The sequence below is a fragment of the Oryctolagus cuniculus genome, chromosome 14, assembly GCF_964237555.1.
Source record: "Oryctolagus cuniculus chromosome 14, mOryCun1.1, whole genome shotgun sequence".
In the NCBI taxonomy this organism is placed as follows: Eukaryota; Metazoa; Chordata; class Mammalia; order Lagomorpha; family Leporidae; genus Oryctolagus; species Oryctolagus cuniculus.
Window position 1 is genome coordinate 13,438,613 of NC_091445.1, and position 17,513 is coordinate 13,456,125.

The 17,513-nt window shown below is 41.5% G+C and overlaps 1 protein-coding gene across 1 annotated transcript in view; it reads left to right on the top strand.

The window, feature by feature from the left end:
• Positions 1-17,513, top strand: part of ADGRV1 (adhesion G protein-coupled receptor V1) — a 597,653-nt gene that overhangs the window by 163,812 nt on the left and 416,328 nt on the right. The window contains exon 50 of the mRNA XM_070056453.1: positions 549-671. Within this exon, the coding sequence (XP_069912554.1) occupies positions 549-671 (123 nt within the window). The remainder of the gene's footprint in view (positions 1-548; positions 672-17,513) is intronic.

A 17,513-nucleotide genomic window follows, 5' to 3' on the forward strand; every position in this document is an offset into this window, starting at 1 on the left:
CAGTAAGTTTTTACCTGATCAATATAATGTTTTTGAGGATGGATGTTAAGTATGGGATTTTGAGGGGAAAAAAAAATTAAGGCTTATGACCGTGATTTTTTATGGGATGAACCATTAGTTTTGAATTAAGAGAAGATTGGAGGAGGGTAGATAATAAAGTAGAAAGCTCTATGAAGATTTTATAAATAAAATACGGAGATACTTGAGGTATTATGAGTAATTTATAGTATTAATAATAATTAGCAACTTCTGATAAAACTGCTTCACATGTGAGTTTGCTTTCTTCTGCACAGTGGAACTTTCAGGTAAAATTCTGTTGGCATCTTTTCTTGCCCATCTGATCAAGATGAGTGGCTAACTGTATTCATTTCATGTGGAATGCAAAAGGAACGCAGAAGTGCTTCCTGCTTAGTTGTGTTTTGTTAGGAGTGATGTCTGATGAAATTTGTTCTTCAGATCTAACATTCTTATTATAGTTTTATGTGTCATTTGGTCTTCTGTTTTTAAACCTTTGCCTTCTTTTATTCTGCTTTATTCCATAATTATAGGAGATCAGAATTCAGTTGATATTTTCATCTGGGAGACAGGACAATCTGCTTTCAGGTATTTTCAGGCCCTGGACTTCGGTATTGTTAATGGGATCCATTCCTTCACCCCAGCTTCAGGAATAGGTAAGGACTTTGCTAATCAAACCTTACGTGAAAAAGGAAAGCCACATTGATTTTAGTCTCACTGATTGAGAGCTACTGCCATGATGGCCGACACCAAGGATGTAAAAATCAAGATATTAAACTCCTTCCAGAAGTCCTAGAATTTCAAGAAGATTAATACTTTTTAAGTGGGCATTGTGCTTGAAAATAACCTAAATAACTGAATAGGGTGAACATATTCTTGGAAATTAAAGATCATTTTTCTAGAGAAATGAAATATTAAGATACATATTTCAAAATGCTCTCCTATCAATTCATTTTATTTTAAATATAAATTTTAACATAATAATTGCATACTTTTAATGGGTTCAGTGCCATATTTTAATATAGAAGCATAGCGAAGACTGACAGTACCAACCAAAATCCATTTCCTGATCTTTGCTTTGTATGGAGTCCTCCAGTTCCCTTGCTATAGTTCCTTCCATACAGCATTACGCTTCATTGTGAGCCATAGTCACCCCACTGCGCTGCCAACACCAGAACCTGTTGTGTTCACCCTCCTGTGTTTTGGAAACCGTTGTTCAACTCCCCTCCTCCGCTTTGCTTAACCTCTGGTAATCACTATTTTAAATTCTGTATGTGGGATGTCTTCATAAGGCTGCTGTGGCAATGATGAATTACATCAGCTTTTGCTTGCTTTGGAAAGTCTATTTCTCTTTCATTTATGAATCGGGGCTACACTGTGTGTAAGAGTCTTGGTTGGAAATTACTTGCTTTTAGAACCTAGACCGGTATCATTCCATCACCTCTTGGCCTGTATAGTTTCTGATGAAAAATATGCTGTTGATCTAATGGGAGTTGTATATTCTACAACTGTGGGATAAAAAGTTCTGTAGATATCAGTTCCATTTGGTCCTAGTGTTGATTTTCTGTCTGGTTGATCTGTCCATTGATGAAAGTGGGATGTCAAAGTCCCCTGTTACTATTGTAGTAGAGTCTAAGTCTCCCTCTAGATATGCTAACAGTTTTTTTTTTTTAAATAGGCAGGTGTCCTGTAATTGGGTGCATACACATTTATTACAGTCACATCTTCCTATTGTGTTGATCCTGTAATCATTACATAGTGTTCTTCTTTGTCTCTTTTAACACTTTTGTGTTAGCCTATTTTGTCTGATATTACGATGGCTACACCTGCCCTTTTTTTTCTGTTAGCATGAAATCTGTTTCCATACCTTCACTTTCAGTCTACGTGTATCTTTGTTGGTGAGGTGTGTTTTATAAGGCAGCAAATAGATGGGTCTTGTTTTTTTTTAATCCATTAGGTCAGCTATATCTTTTAACTGGAGAGTTGAGGCCATTTACATTCAAGGTGAATACTGATAAGTAATGACTTGGCCCTGCCATTTTTCTGTGAATATTCCCATCGTTTACTTTGGATTTCTTTTGTACTTTTACTGTGGGATTTTCTGTCATTGCATTCTATCATGATGATGGCTTTGTTTCTGTGTGTAGCATAGAATGGTGCTGGATGAATGGTGACACATTCTTTCATTTTCTATTGGTTATGGAATGTCTTTATTTTACCTTCATTCATAACTGAGTTTTGCAGAGTACAGTATTCTGGGTTGATAATTTTTTCCCCTCTTATGATTTGTACTACATCTTGCCATTGTTGTCTATAGTATATGGTTTCTGATGGGAAGGCAGCTGTGAGTATAATTGGTGATTCTCTGAAGGTTATCTGTCATTTGTCTTGTGCATATTTTAGCACGTTTATGCTTTTCTGTGGAAAGTTTATAATGTGTCATCATGAAGATCTTTTCTGGTCATATCTGTTAGACGTTCTATGTCTTTCCTGTACTTAGACCTTCCTTTCTTTCTCCAAGTTAGGAAAGCTTTCTTTAATTATTTCACTGAGTAGGTCTTTTATTCCCTTCCATATTTCTACTCCTTCAGGTGCTCCCAAGACCCATATGTTGGGTTGTTTAATAGTACCCTCTATATCTCCAACACTGATTTTAAGTTTTCTAACTTAAATTGACTATAAAATTTCCAAAGATTCATCTTCTAGCTCGGATATTCTTTCTTCTGCCTCCTCAACTCTGTTGCATTTATTATTTGTTCTGTTGAATTCTTCATTTCTAGTATTTCATTTTAATTTCTCTTTAAAATCTCAATTTCATGGACAAAATTTTCATTGATATGATATGGATTTCTTTAGCTCATGTTTTTGCCTCTGATTACTTTTGAGTATCCTATGATTAACTTTTTATATTCCATTTCTGGCATTTCCTCAATCTATTCATCTTCACATTCTAGTATTGAAATGTTGTATTCATTTGGGGCAGGTCAGAGTGTCTTCTTATTGTTTCTTGAATTTCTTTTTAGGCATTTGTAGAATATTTTTTTTCCTCTGATGACTTTTTATCTTTGAGCTATTCCTCTGTGGCTTAGTGGAATATCTACACTTTAGTGACTACCAAGAGGTTTGTGGTGGGTATACCCAGGGAATTCTGGTCAGTGCCTAGGATGGGGTGAGTACCCTGGGTAACACCCAAGTTGGATGTGGTTGCTCTCCTCTGGTTTACTGTGTGGGGAGGAGTGGTCATCACTGGTGCAACCACTCTCTCTACTCCAAGCTGAAGAGTGCCCAGGTGTGAGCCCCCAGTGTATTCAGTGCTTATCTGCACCACCGTATAAACTGCACATTTGATCTTCGTAGTCCCTCCTGAGAGCACCATTCCCTCTGCTATGAGCTGCTCCAGGCAACCAAGGATCTTTGAGAGTACGTCACAGCACTCTGTGATTGCTCAGAACCCAGCTACACCCTGCCTCCTCTCACGTAGTCATAGTGTTTTCTCAGTCTCTGCATCCAGGGATCCCAAGGTCAAGGAGGACAAGTGGACCCACTCTGTGCCAGAAGCCTGTTCTAGCTGCAGGGGGACTGAGCTGTTCTCAGGGCTGCTGTCTGTGTGTGTTCCACCCTGCTGGATCAAGTCCAGTCCTCCCAACCAGATTCCATGTCAGTGTGGTACACAGGTTTTTCTCTCTGGTAAGGTCTCTGGATCACAGGTGCACATGATACCTGGCAGCTGCAGCCCTGCTCACTTCATAATTGTGCTGGGCACATAGAGTGCCGCAAGTGGCATTCCCCTTTCATAGGGATGGCTCCCCTCTCCCCTTACTGGGCAGCTGCAGCTGGCACAGTGGAGACCATCTCTGTCAGTTGCTCTCGAAGGGCTGTGATTGCACCCACCTAATGAGTGGAGGGGGAGACCCCAATAATTGCTAGGTAGATGCACAAAAGTTGGTGTGGCCACTAGTTGCCTGTGTGCAAAAATGGAACCAGTTCTCCTACCGCTGGCTGCAGGTTGTTGTTGTATGGGAGAGAAGTGGGGAGAGAGAGACAAGCTACTGCTGCCTTTTATTTTTTTTTCTTGCTCCCATCTGGGTGAACAGTAGTCAACCCACTGTCCTGAGGGATCCTGGCCAGACTCAGAAAGGTGCAGTTCACTAAGCTCTCCCTCCTGCTGCATGGACGGCGACGTGGGCCCCTGCAGTCCAATCTCACCTGGTTTGCCAGGGCAGGTGCCTTCTTCCCTAGATCCAAACTTCTGGGTCTTTTGTTGTCTTGCCATACCTTGCTGCATGGCTGCATTTTCCGTACAGGTCCAGGTTGTTTCTACTCTGATGCTTTAATTTTAAGTGTGTGTACTCTATTGTATCTTCTGCATATCCTGATAATTTTTCGTTTGAATTCTTTATCAGGCATTTTCTCAATCTCAATCTCCCTTTCTTTGAAGCCCACTACCAAAAGATCATTATGTTGCATTGTTTTTCATACTTCTTGAGTCCCTATATGGGTTTTTGTGCGTCTTCCAGCTGTCAAGTGTGAGGCCACAGGAAGGTAAAACAGAAGGGAGTGGCCCAGGATGAGCCCCCGGATTCTGGGTGTTTGGTGTTGTCACTTACTGGCTGTTGTCAGTGGGTCACCAGGTGGCACAATCAGCAGCTGCATAGTGTGCGCAGGTTGTATGTGAGATGCCAGCAGTGTTCAGGCTGAGAGGGTCAATGTGGGGCTGGTGGAGGAGCTGAGAGCTCAGAGGGCTCCACCATTCTACTTTGTTTCTATGAATTCAGCTTTTTTTGTGTTCCAGTTAGACATTGAGCATCCCTAATATAAAAATATGAAATTTGAATTCCAAAATGCTCCCGAATCCAAAACTTTTTGTGTACTGACATTGTGCTACAAGTAGGAAATTGGAACTTTTATTAACAGAATGATTACAAACATTGTATGAAGTTGCCTCAGGCTGTGTTTGTGAGGCATATGTGAAATGAGAATGATTTTTGTTTATTCCTGGGTCTCAGCCCCAAGATGTCTGTCTCTCTTTGTCTCTGTCCCTTATATGTGTATGTGTACATGCATATATATGGAAAAATTCACAAAATCTGAAAAATTTCAAACCCTGAACCACTCTGTGCCCAAGCATCTTGGATAGGGATAATTAATCTATGTAAGTGAGCTTGTGCAGTATTTGTCTTTCTGTGTGTAGAATCTTGTGTTGGTATCTGAGTTCAATCTGCTGTATGGAAAATCCTGTTGTCCATTCATGGGAGAATGAGAGAGAAGTAGACTGTAGCATCTTAATATTATAAAACAGTTTTGACCTCACACATCCTCAAATGGAGTGTCAAGGACTCTTACAGATCTGTGGACCACACTCTGAGCACTATTAAGGCAGAGAAATCCTTGAAGGCATTTCAAAGGCAAGTGATGATGAAAACCCAGCTTTTCAACCCCACTCATCTTTAGTGTATTAAATATTTTGGAAGAAATACCTTGCAACTACCCAGGCAAGAGTCGAAGAAAGCTCTGAGCTGGAGTGAGAGATTAGAAATGCATATTGAATAGGAGTCGATGTCAACTGTGGGAGCCAACTTGTCACATCTTGGCAGGTGGGAGGGGATTAGCATAGAAGTTAGGAAAAGATACAGAAGCAACACCTCTGGTGGGAACTGGAAGGAGCTTGTTTCCAGATGTCTTGAAGGTGCAGGGGCACCTATGGGGAGGGAAGATGTGGGACTGAAGTCAGGAGGAAATCAGAGTTACAAGCTTAGATTTCAGACACTTGGATGTCTAGAAGGTTGAACTCACAAGGGCTGAGATGTACAAAGTAGATAAAGCTCAAAGATGAGAACTTGGCATAAGCAGAGGAGTGTGTCTGTAATTTTCCTCGCAGTTGCCTGACTGCTGCTTTCTCTATCAGCCACTGTAACCTTTAGGCAACGTCATCCTAAACCACCACAGCTACAGACCAGGAATGGGAGACTGTTTGCCTCACATTAATTGTAGACCATTTATCTCCTTGTCTTGCTTTCCACGTTTTCTACTCCTCCTCTGAGCTCTCTCTGTGTCCATACCACATTCTTGCAGCCACTGGCCACTTCCCTTCTGGGCTAGTACATTGCCTCCTGGCCTCCACACTAGTTCCACTTTGTGCACTTGTATTCTCATTGTGCTCAACTTCTTATTAAAAAACCTCAGGTAAACATTGTGGTGGATCATAAAGTTGTGGTGTTCTCTTATGACATACAACTTGAGTTACTTTCTTATTCACTCACCAATTGATTGAATAAATTATGTCTTTTATCATGTGTTTGTTTTGACTACTTCTTGTATACCTCAGGTTTTCAAGTAGACTGGCTCTATGGAAGTCATTTATTCAAAATAGTTGAATTAATGATGTTTGAGTGGGTCATTAATTAACATTATAGAAGACCCTTTAAAGTTTTAAAAAGTATATAATGGGAATCTTTTCCAGAAGAAATTGTGAGAATTTCTGCCAGAGGCTTGTTATGGGACTCATTATGAGATCTTTATTTCTTTTGTTTCTGTGACTTGGAATTGCAGAAAGATGAAAAGATTGTAGCTAATTATTTAGAATGGCTTATTGTAGATCTCGTGAAAGTTCATATTATGCATTAAGCAATTGTCAAGGACTTTCTTATGCAGCAAATGTTTTATTAAAAGTATTATATTGAAGCCATGACTGTGAAGCTCACTTATTCTCATTAATGACTTGACAGATTATTGGGTGGTGGCTGAATGAATAAAAGAGGACAAATGGATGTGACAGTGAGTGCAAGGATAGATTTATCTTCTCCATCTCCCTTCTCTCCCTTTTACTTACTAAATTTTATTTTTTCGAATGTGAAGCATAGTAGTCATCCCTAGGGAAAATGGGCTAATTGAAAATTAGACATAGTCTTTTCCCTGGAGAAGTTTTTTTTTTTAATTTTTTGTAAAGTTACAGAAAGGAAGAGACAAAGAGATTTTCCAATTCCCTGGCTTTGTCCCCACATGGCTCCAATGGCTTGAGCTGGGCCAACCTGAAGCCAGGATGAAACCATCCAGATCTCCCATGCGGGTGGCAGGAGCTCAAGCACCTGAGCCGTCTTCCACTGTTTTTCCCAGACCATGAGCAAGGAGAGCTGGATCAGAAGTGGAGCAGTTGGGATAGGAACTGGCACCCATATGGGATACCAGCATTGCAGGTGGTAGCCTCACCAGCCACACCACAATGCCAGTCCCCCTGCAGAATTTTAACATGCAGTAGGGAAGAGAACAGTTTATACATTATCATACAAATAATTTTATATATAATAATCAATGGAAATAATTTCTATGAAAGAAACACAATATGGAGAAGACTTGACATGATCTAAACTCCCTTAAGAATCATTTAGTTGAGAACCATACTGTGAGTAGGAGTTAATGAGACAAGGAGCTGAGCACAGGCAGGTTCTAGGTAAATGGAACAGCATGTGCAGAGAGGTCAGGTTGTGACCACGAGCAGGAGCTTTTAGGGTAAGGGTCAAGAAAGGGCAAGTGTGGTCAACCACAGGCAGTGAGAGTATGGAGTATAACCAAAAGTGCAATCGGATAAACCAAATACACACTTAAAGGACTATTGTTTTTATCTTAAATATTGGGGATCCCTTTATTAGAAGGTGATGAGCTCTGAAGCAAGGACAAATGGTCCTGAGAAAACAAATGGTGCTGAGAAAACTGGATTTCCACATGCAGAAGTATGGAGCAGGACCCCTAACTTACACCTTACACAAAAATCCACTCAAAATGGATCAAAGACCTAAATCTATGACCTGATACCATCAAATCCTCCAAGACACTGGTACAGGCAAAGAGTTCTTGGGAAAGACCCCAGAGGCACAAATAACCAAAGCCAAAGCATCATACTTAGTGAAATAAGCCAGTCCCAAAGGGACAAATCACAAATGTTCTCCCTGATCTGTGAGGACTAATAGAGCACCTAAGAGGTAATCTATAGAAGTGAAATTGACACTTCGAGAAGGGATGACTTGAGCTGCCCTTGACTGTTGAGGGACAGTTTGATTTTTTGTTTTCATTTTTTTCATACTATTTGTTGAACTCTGTTTAACAGTTAATCATATGTGTTGTAAAGTCAGTTGAAAACAGATATCTGTAAACAATAAATGGGAATAGAGGGAGGAGGAAGTTTGTAAAGCTGCGTAGTTCCGCATACATTCCTAAGGACTTACTTCTAAGGGTACAGTTTAAAAACTTGCCATGGGACTCAAAATCCCACTAATCTGTGTGGTAAAAATGCCGTCTTATTTGTTAAAAGTGATTATATTAAGTGTTAAATTGAACATAGATAGGATTAATTGTTGAAATTATCATAAATATAGGATCAAGTGCCTTGTAATAATAATAGAATTAAAAAGATGTTCCAACATGGAAAGCAGTCCATACAGCAGACTCCTAGAATAACAATCGCTTTAAGTTAGCACTCTAACCTCAGAATCAGCCCTTAAGGCTTCCTGGTCTGGTTGAAAAGCCCATGTGCGCATTTACGGCATGGAAAACCAAGACACTGTGATAAAACATGTTCTACATGAAGGATCTGTGTGAGACCCCAGCGGAAAGAAGTGGCCAAAGAAGGATGTACTGTTCTCTAAAGGGAGGAGAGAACTTCCACTTTGCTTATGGCCTTGTCCAAATACTGACAGTTTGTGGACTCAAAAGGATTGCATAGCCTAAGCAGCTAATGTCAAGAACCTCAGGTAGTCACTGACATCATACATAAGAGTGTTAATTGTTAAATTAAAAGCAGGAGTCACTGCTAACTCCCCATGTAGGACCTCTGTCCTCAATGAGTTGTATTATGGTTTTTTTTTTTTTTTTTTTTTTTTTTTTTTTTTTTTTTTGACAGAGTGGACAGTGAGAGAGAGAGAGGTCTTCCTTTGCTGTTGGTTCACCCTCCAATGGCCGCCACAGCCGGTGCACCACGCTGATCCGATGCCAGGAGCCAGGTGCTTCTCCTGGTCTCCCATGGGGTGCAGGGCTCATGTACTTGGGCCATCCTCCACTGCCTTCCCTGGCCACAGCAGAGAGCTGGTCTGGAAGAGGGGCAACCGGGACAGAATCTGGTGCCCCGACTGGGACTAGAACCTGGTGTGCCAGTGCTGCAAGGCAGAGGATTAGTCTAGTGAGCCGCAGCGCCAGCTTGTATTATATGTTAATTATAAAACTAGTTTGTGTGTGTGTGCGTGCGTGCTTACACGCAAACTGTTGAAATCTTAGTATAGACTTGGTCTTCTGTGTACAAAGTCAATTGAAAATGAATCTTAATGGAGAATGAGAATGGCAAGGGGAGAGGGAGGAGGAGAAGGGGTGGGAGTGTGGGTCTATTCGGAAGAAAAAATATAATCTTAAAGTTGTACTTTTTTTTTTTTTTGACAGGCAGAGTTAGAGACAGAGTGAAAGGTCTTCCTTCTCTTGGTTCACCCCCCAAATGGCCGCTACAGCCAGTGCGCTGTGCCAATCCAAAGCCAGGAGCCAGGTGCTTCTTCCTAGTCTCCCATGTGGGTGCAGGGCCCAAGCACTTGGGCATCTTCCACTGCCCTCCTGGGCCATAGCAGAGAGCTGGACTGGAAGAGGAGCAACTGGGACAGAACTGGCGCCCCGACCGGGACTAGAACCCGGAGTGCCAGCGCTGCAGGTGGATGATTAGCTTAGTGAGCTGCGGCGTTGGCCTTAAAGTTGTACTTTTGAGGTAGGCTAAGCTACGATGTTCAGTAAGTTCCATGTTTTAAATGCATTTTTGAATTTAGGTATTTTTCTCTTTCAGTTTTTGTTAAGGAATGCAAATTTCTAAAGTTGTACTAACTCCTCATGCACTAAAGTTGTACTTTAGAAATTTGTATTCCTTAACAAAAACTGAAAGAGAAAAATACCTAAATTCAAAAATGCATTTAAAACATGGAACTTACTGAACATGGTAGCTTAGCCTACCTCAGGACACTTACATTAGCCTACAGCTGGGTAAAATCATCTAACACACAGCTTATTTTAAACTTGTGTTGAATACCTCCTGTAATTTATTAATTGCAATACACTGTACATATCATTTATTCTTGTGACCAAGTGGTTCACTGTCAGTGACCAGCATCATAAGAACACCATACCACAAACTGTTAACACAGGAAAAGATCCAAATTCAAGATCCAAATTAACACCAACGCAATATCCAAAAATTCTTAGTAAAACCAATGAAAGTCGGGGACCATCCGCATGTGTGTGCAGAAAGTGTTTTCCCTGAAAATACATTTTTACTGCTCAAAACCAAATAGATGTTTTTACTGCTGGACCAAACAGTTTATAAAGAAAAAATTATCTCTGCTCCAAAGAACAGAATTTTAAGTAGCACTGGCTATATAATTGTCTTTTTGCTAGCAAAACTATGAAAACTCAAGTTGCCTTCCTTTGAAATCCTTAAGGAGTGGGTGTACATATTGAGAAGTCCCATGATGAAGTGATAGAGCCCCTGGGCCACTTACAGATCTGGAAATATAAGAATTAACTGGCAAGAGCTGAAGTGGCCACGCAGCACTGCACAACAAGCAGTGTCCTCAGGAGAGAACTGAGTTCCAGGGCAAAGAAATGAAGGGAAGGTTCAGGAAAAAGATCGGGAGATATATATATATATATATATATATACACACACACACACACACACACCCATCCATCCATCCCTCCCAATCTGTTCAATAGGGCTTTGTGGAGGGGTTTTGGGAGTTGGAAGAAGTTAGAGCTGAGCAGCTGATCTGGACCCCATATGGTGCAGATGGAGAACAGAGCAGATGGGATGAACCTGTCTTGGATTTCTTTTTTAGGTGATTGAACAGGGATGGACAGAGCAATGGTGTAATCCAAATGATTTCCAAAAATTATGCTCATGTCTAATCACTTTCATGAAGTTTGGGAAAACATGGAAGAAGTTTGGCAGAATGTGGAGGGAAGGATAACTGTCCTTTTAGTAGCTTTGAGGTTTAAATGAGATAAGAAACTACATTATAGCATCTAGGACATAGTCATCACTTAGCAAGTGTCAGCTCTATTTTCTGACCTTCTTGTCCATACGTATTACTTCACATGCCCTTCCAAGAGTAGAGTTTAGTCAGGGTTGGTTGGAGCCCACCTTCTATACACTACTTCACCTCTTTCTAGACCTTTCAGTTCTGTCTGTAGTAAAAATGGCTCTTGGCACCAAGGGACTTCCCATGTGTATTTGCCATCAATTACTGAGTAACAACCAGTGACACCCAAAAACTCAAATCTAACATACCCAATCAAACTCATCATCTGTCCTCACAAACTAGGTCTGCTCCCAGGTGATCACCACAAGAGTTATAGGACCACCACTCATCCACTAACTTCAGAAATTAGGACTCATTCTTGACATCCTCTCTTTTCCCCACATCTCTTCTACCACCAACTCCCATGGATTTTACTTGTTAACTGTCTTCCGAATCTAGTGCTGATTTCTCAGGCTCGCTACCATCCAATGTCTCTAGTCTCAAGTATGACCAGCTTGTTTTCAGACATCTTCTCTAGGTTTTTTTGACCATGAGAGCAAGAGCTCACTTTTTAAATCAAAGACCTGTGCGCGCGCGCGTGCACACACACACACACACACACACACTCACCCGGTCCCCATCTCATCACCTTTTTCTTTGCATTTTTACCACCCAGTTTAATGGGATTTGAGGTCCTCTGGCAAGTTTTTAAACTGTACCCTTAGAAACAAGTCCATAGGAATGTATGCAGAAGTATACAGCTTTACAGTTACTTTCTCCTCCCTCTCTTATTCCCACTCTTATTTTTTATTGATCTATTTTGAATGACTTTATACACATAATTAACTAGGTTAAATAAAGAGTTCAACAAATAGTATGATGAAAAAAAAAAACTGTTCACCAGCCAAGACTAGGGCTGTTGAAGTTATTGCTCCTCAAAGTGTCAATTTCACTTTATAAATTTCCTTTTAGGTGCTCTATTATCACAGATCAGGGAGAACATATGGTATTTGTCCTTTTGGGACTGGCTTATTTCACCAAGTATGATTTTTCCAGATTCATCCATTTTTATTTTTTTTTTTTTTTGCTGCTGTGTAGTATTCCATAGAGTACATATCCCATAATTTCTTCATTCTTCAGTTGATGGGCATTTAGGTTGATTTCATGTCTTAGCTATTGTGAATTGAGCTGCAATAAAATGTGGGTACAGATAACTCTTTTATTTGCTGATTTCATTTCCCTTGGGTAAATTCCCAGGAGTGGGATGTCTGGGTCATATGGTAGAGCTATATTCAGATTTCTGAGGTATCTCCAAACTGACTTTCATAGTGGTTTTACCAGTTTACATTTCCACCAACAGTGGACTAGGGTACCTTTTCCCCAACATCCTCACCAGCATTTGTTGTTTGTTGATTTATATATGAAAGCCATTCTAACTGGGGTGAGGTGAAACCTCATTGTGGTTTTGATTTGCATTTCCCTGACAGCTAGTGATCCTGAACATTTTTTCATGTGTCTGTTGGCCATTTGGATTTCCTGTTCTAAAAAATGTTTAAATCCTTTGCCCATTTGTTCACTGAGTTGTTTTGTTGTGGAATTTCTTTTTTTCTTTTTCTTTTTTCTTTCTTTCTTTTTTTTTTTTTTTTTTGACAGGCAGAGTGGACAGTGAGAGAGAGAGACAGAGAGAAAGGTCTTTTTGCCGTTGGTTCACCCTCCAATGGCCGCCGCAGCCGGCACGCTGAGGCCGGTGCACCGTGCCAATCTGAAGCCAGGAGCCAGGTACTTATCCTGGTCTCCCATGGGGTGCAGGGCCCCAGGACTTGGGCCATCCTCCACTGCACTCCCTGGCCACAGCAGAGAGCTGGCCTGGAAGAGGGGCAACCGGGACAGAATCCGGCGCCCCGACCGGGACTAGAACCCGGTGTGCTGGTGCCGCAAGGCGAAGGATTAGCCTAGTGAGCTGTGGCACCGGTCGTGTTGTGGAATTTCTTGATCTTTGTATTTTCTGGCTATAAATCCTTTATCAGTTGTATAGTTTGCAAATAATTTCTCCTATTCTGTCGGTTGCTTTTTCACTTTCCTGAGTGTTTCTTTTGCAGCACAGAAGATTCTCAATTTGATGTAATCCCATTTGTTAATTTTAGCTTTGATTATCTGTGCCTCTGGAGTCTTTTCCAAGAACTCTTTGCCTGTGCCAATGTTTTGCAGGGTTTCCCCAATGTTCTCTGATAATTTGATGGGTCAGGTCATAGATGTAGATCTTTAATGCATATGTAGTGGATTTTTGTGTAAGGTGTAAGGCAGGGGTCTTGCTTCATGCTTCTACATGCAGAAATCCAGTTTTTCCAGCACCATTTGTTGAAGAGACCATCCTTTCTCCAAGGATTAGTTTTAGCTCCTCGGTCAAATATAAGTTGGTTGTAGTTATTTAGATTGGTCTGTCCATCTGTTTTTTTGTACCAGTATTAGGCTGTTTTGATTATAACTGCCTTGTAGTATGTCTTAAAGTCTGGTATTATAATGTCTCCAGCTTTGTTTTTGTTGTGTAAGATTGCTTTAGCTATTCGAGGTCTCCTGTGCCTTCATTTGAATTTCGGCATCATTTTTTCTAGATCTGAGAAGAATGTCTTTGGTATTTTGATTGGTATCACATTGAATCTGTAAATTACTATTGGAAGAATGGACATTTTTATATTCTTCCAATCCATGAACATGGAAGGCTTTTCCATTTTTGTATTCTCTATTTCTTTAATGTTTTGTAATTCTCATCAGAGATCTTTGATTTCTGTGGTTAAATTTATTCCAAGATACTTAATTTTATTTTTTGTAGCTATTGTGAATGGGATTGATCTAAGAAGCTCAGTCTCAGCCATGGCATTGTCTGTGTATACCAAGGCTGTTGATTTCTGCGTATTGACTTTGCATCCTGCTACTTTACCAAACTCTTCTATGAGTTGGAATAGTCTCTTAGTTTAATGTTTTAGAATCCCTGTATATAGAATCATGTCATCTGCAAATAGGGATAGTTTGACTTCCTCCTTCTGAATCCTTCTGAATTTGTATCTTCTTTTTCTTGGCTAACAACTCAGGCTGAAACTTCCAGGACTGTATTGAATAGCAATGGTGAGAGTGGGCATCCCTGTCTGGTATCAGATCTCAATGGAAATGCTTCCAACTTTTCCCCATTCAATAGGATGCTGGCCATGGGTTTGTCTTAAATTGACTTGATTGTGGTGAGGAATGCTTCTTCTATACCCAATTTGCTTAAGTTTTCATCATGAAAAGTGTTGCATTTTATCAAACACTTTGTCTGCATCTATTGAGATAATAGTTATATTATCCCGTTGAATTGATCCCTTAATCATTAATTAGTGCTCTTCTTTGTCTCTCTTAACAGTTTTTGTGTTAAAGTCTATTTTGTCTGATTTTAGGATGGCTGCACAACTCTTTTTAGTTTCTGTTGGCATGGAATCTTTTTCCATCCTTTCACTTTCAGTGTGCATGAATCTTTGTTGTTGAGATGGATTTCTTGTAGGCATTAAATAGATTTTTTTAGGATTTGTTTACTTTATTTGAAAGAGTTACGGAGAGGGGGAGGTAGAATGAGAGGTCTTCCATCTGCTGGTTTACTCCCCAGATGGCTATAATGGCTGGAGCTGATCTGGAGCCTGGAGCCAGGAGTTTCTTCTGGGTCTCCCACATGGGTGCAGGGGCCTAAAGACTTGGGCCATTCTCTACTGCTTTCCCTGGCCACAGCTGGGACTGGAGCAGCTGGGAGTCAAACTGGTGCCTATATGGGATGCTGGCCCTGCAGGCGGCAGTTTTACCTGCTACGCCACAGCACTGGCACTGGGTTCTCTTTTTTTAATCCGTTCAGCTAGTATGTTTCTTTTAACTGCAGAGTTGAGACCATTTACATTCAAGGTGACTATTGTTAAGTAATGACTTTGCCCTGCCATTTTTACAAAAATATTCCTATTTTTTGCTTTGAGTTTCCTTTGAACTTTTACTGAGATTTTCTTCCTTTACCTTCTGTTGTTAAGGCTTTCCACTGCTTTTTTTTTCTTTCAAATCTTCATTTCCTTTTGAGTTCTCTTTAAGATCTGTTTAATGGGAGAAATTTTCTTTCATTTCCTGTACAGATTTCAGTAATTTGTGCATTTTCTTTGATTACTTCTCTGTAATCTTATCGTCAATTTTTTGAAATCCATTTCTTGAGTTTCTTCCATCTCATCATCTTCACAATCTAGTATTGAAGTGTTGTGTCCTTTTGGGGGCATCAGGTTGTCTTCCTTATTCTTGTTTGTTGAGTTGGTGCATTTGTTCAGTATTTGTGGAGATACTCATTTTTTTTTTCTTCCTGTATCAGCTTTTATCTTTGTACTGTGACTCTGTAGATCAGTGGTATATGCTTTAAGTGAATATCTAGAGGCTTGTAGTGGGTGTGGCCAGGGAGCTCTGTTCAGTTCTCCAGGGTGAAGGGCATGTCTAAGGTGACACACCCAGGTGTGAGGTGGTAAATTTTTTTTTTTTTTAGATCAGAAGGTAAGTTTATTCTGCTCAGCTGAGCTTCTCTCCTCAAAAGAGACCAATGCCTGAGCACTAGCCCCAGTGGGAAAAATATTCATCCGCTCTGCCCCAAGGACCACACAAAGGATCTGTGTAGTGCTCAGTGTAAGTTCAGTTTCCCCAGCAGTGTCCCTTACCAGGTAACCAAGAAGCCCTGAGCATGTGGAGTCTCCCACTGGGACTGCCCCAAGTCCCAGCCACACCCTGAGCCCTGCCACACAGCCTCAGTTGTTTTTTTTTCCCTACAGTTCCGGCACAGAAACCTCTCACAGTCATGAGCTCCTAGCCCCTTGTTACTTATCCCCAGTAGAATCAGGAGTCTCCACTTGGCTGGTCGCTGGGTGCAGACACAAGCTGGCATAGTGTTTACGTATGTCCAAAATGGCACCTAACCTATCAGCTTGTTACAGGATGCTGTTGTAAAGTGAACAGGGAGAGAGAAATGTATCCCTCTTTTTCTTTCTGTCTTTCTGTCTGTCTCTCTTTCTGTGTGTGTTTCTTTCTTTCTTTTTTTCTCTCTAGTTTGGCAGGTTCACTATCCCCCACAGGGCTCCAAGCTGGGTTGCCTCTAGGCTCTTCCTGCAGCTTTAGCTCCAGTTGCTTGGGCTGTTGTGGTCTGGTCTCAACTCACTTTCCAATGCTGGTGCATAAACCCTTGGCTGCTCGAGTCCTGAGTTGTGGGCATCCACACCTTCCATGTAGGTCCACTGTGTCCCTCTAATTTGCATAGCATTTCCTCTGCTGTTTTCTCCCTAACTCTTCCCTGAGAGTGCGCACTCTCCACTTTATTTAAACTCTTTTCCTGGACTAGAGCAGTAAGCTTCCTCCCTACTCTGCCATCTTGGAGTTCCCTGAAAGATTTTTAAGACTGACTTCAGGTATTTTCAACATTGACTGCGTCTACTGGGATGTCACCTCATTGTAAGTCAGGAAATGTCTGTGTGAAGATTTGAAACTTGTGTTTCCTGCTGTGACTGTCAAGTATCTTTTGGTTTCTACTCCTACAAATCAGATTGGGAAGTAGTATACAGGGGTGTGTCGCTCCCCGTCTTCGTGGGGGAACGACACAGGACCCTGCGCTGTTCTTTCTGTCTGCTCGGCCCTCCCCGGGTTTGCTGCTGGTTCTTCCCCGGGTTGGCTACTATCCCTTCCACCTCCGTGGAAGGGCAGTTCCCCCTGGCCGCATTCCCCACTTCCGCAGGGGAGCGGCACACCACCGGCCGGTTCTCTCGGGGGCTGCACGGGTTCCCTTAGATGTTCCCCATAGATGTTCCTGGTGCATGCCGTCTCTCTCCTCCTTTATAGTCCTCCTCCGCCAATCCCAACTCGGCTGAGTACGCTGCTCTCCAATCAGGAGCAAGTCCTACAGTTAATTGGTTGAACTGGAGGCAGCTGTGCGGAAGCTGTTTACTTCTCTCCCAGCGCCATATTGTGGGAGAGCAGATGCATAGAATAAGTCCTAATTCGAGCAACTTAGTCTAGTCCGGATTGCTCCCCACAGATCCCCCTTTCTTTTTATTTTTTGGCGTTGATACGCGCCTGTCTTCGGTGTCCCGCAGCACACACTCTGCTGTACTTGCTAGAGTTGCCACAGGCTCTTACAAGTCCTATCAATCAGGAAAACCGAATCCGGGTCCTCTCTTCGCCATTGTGTGGAGGTTTTTAGGCGCTGATGCGTGCCTGTGTTCGGTGCCCTGCAGCGCATGCTCTGCTCTGCTAGAACTGCCTGCAGGTGTTTACAAAACCTATCAGGCAAACCGAATCCAAGCCTTCTAATTGGCATGTTGAGGGGAGGCCTTATTTTTCTCTATTTCTCTATCTCCGGGCATTCCTACCTCTCCCATTTCACTTCTATCTTCCAGCATTCCCATTTCTCTTTTACTTCACTTC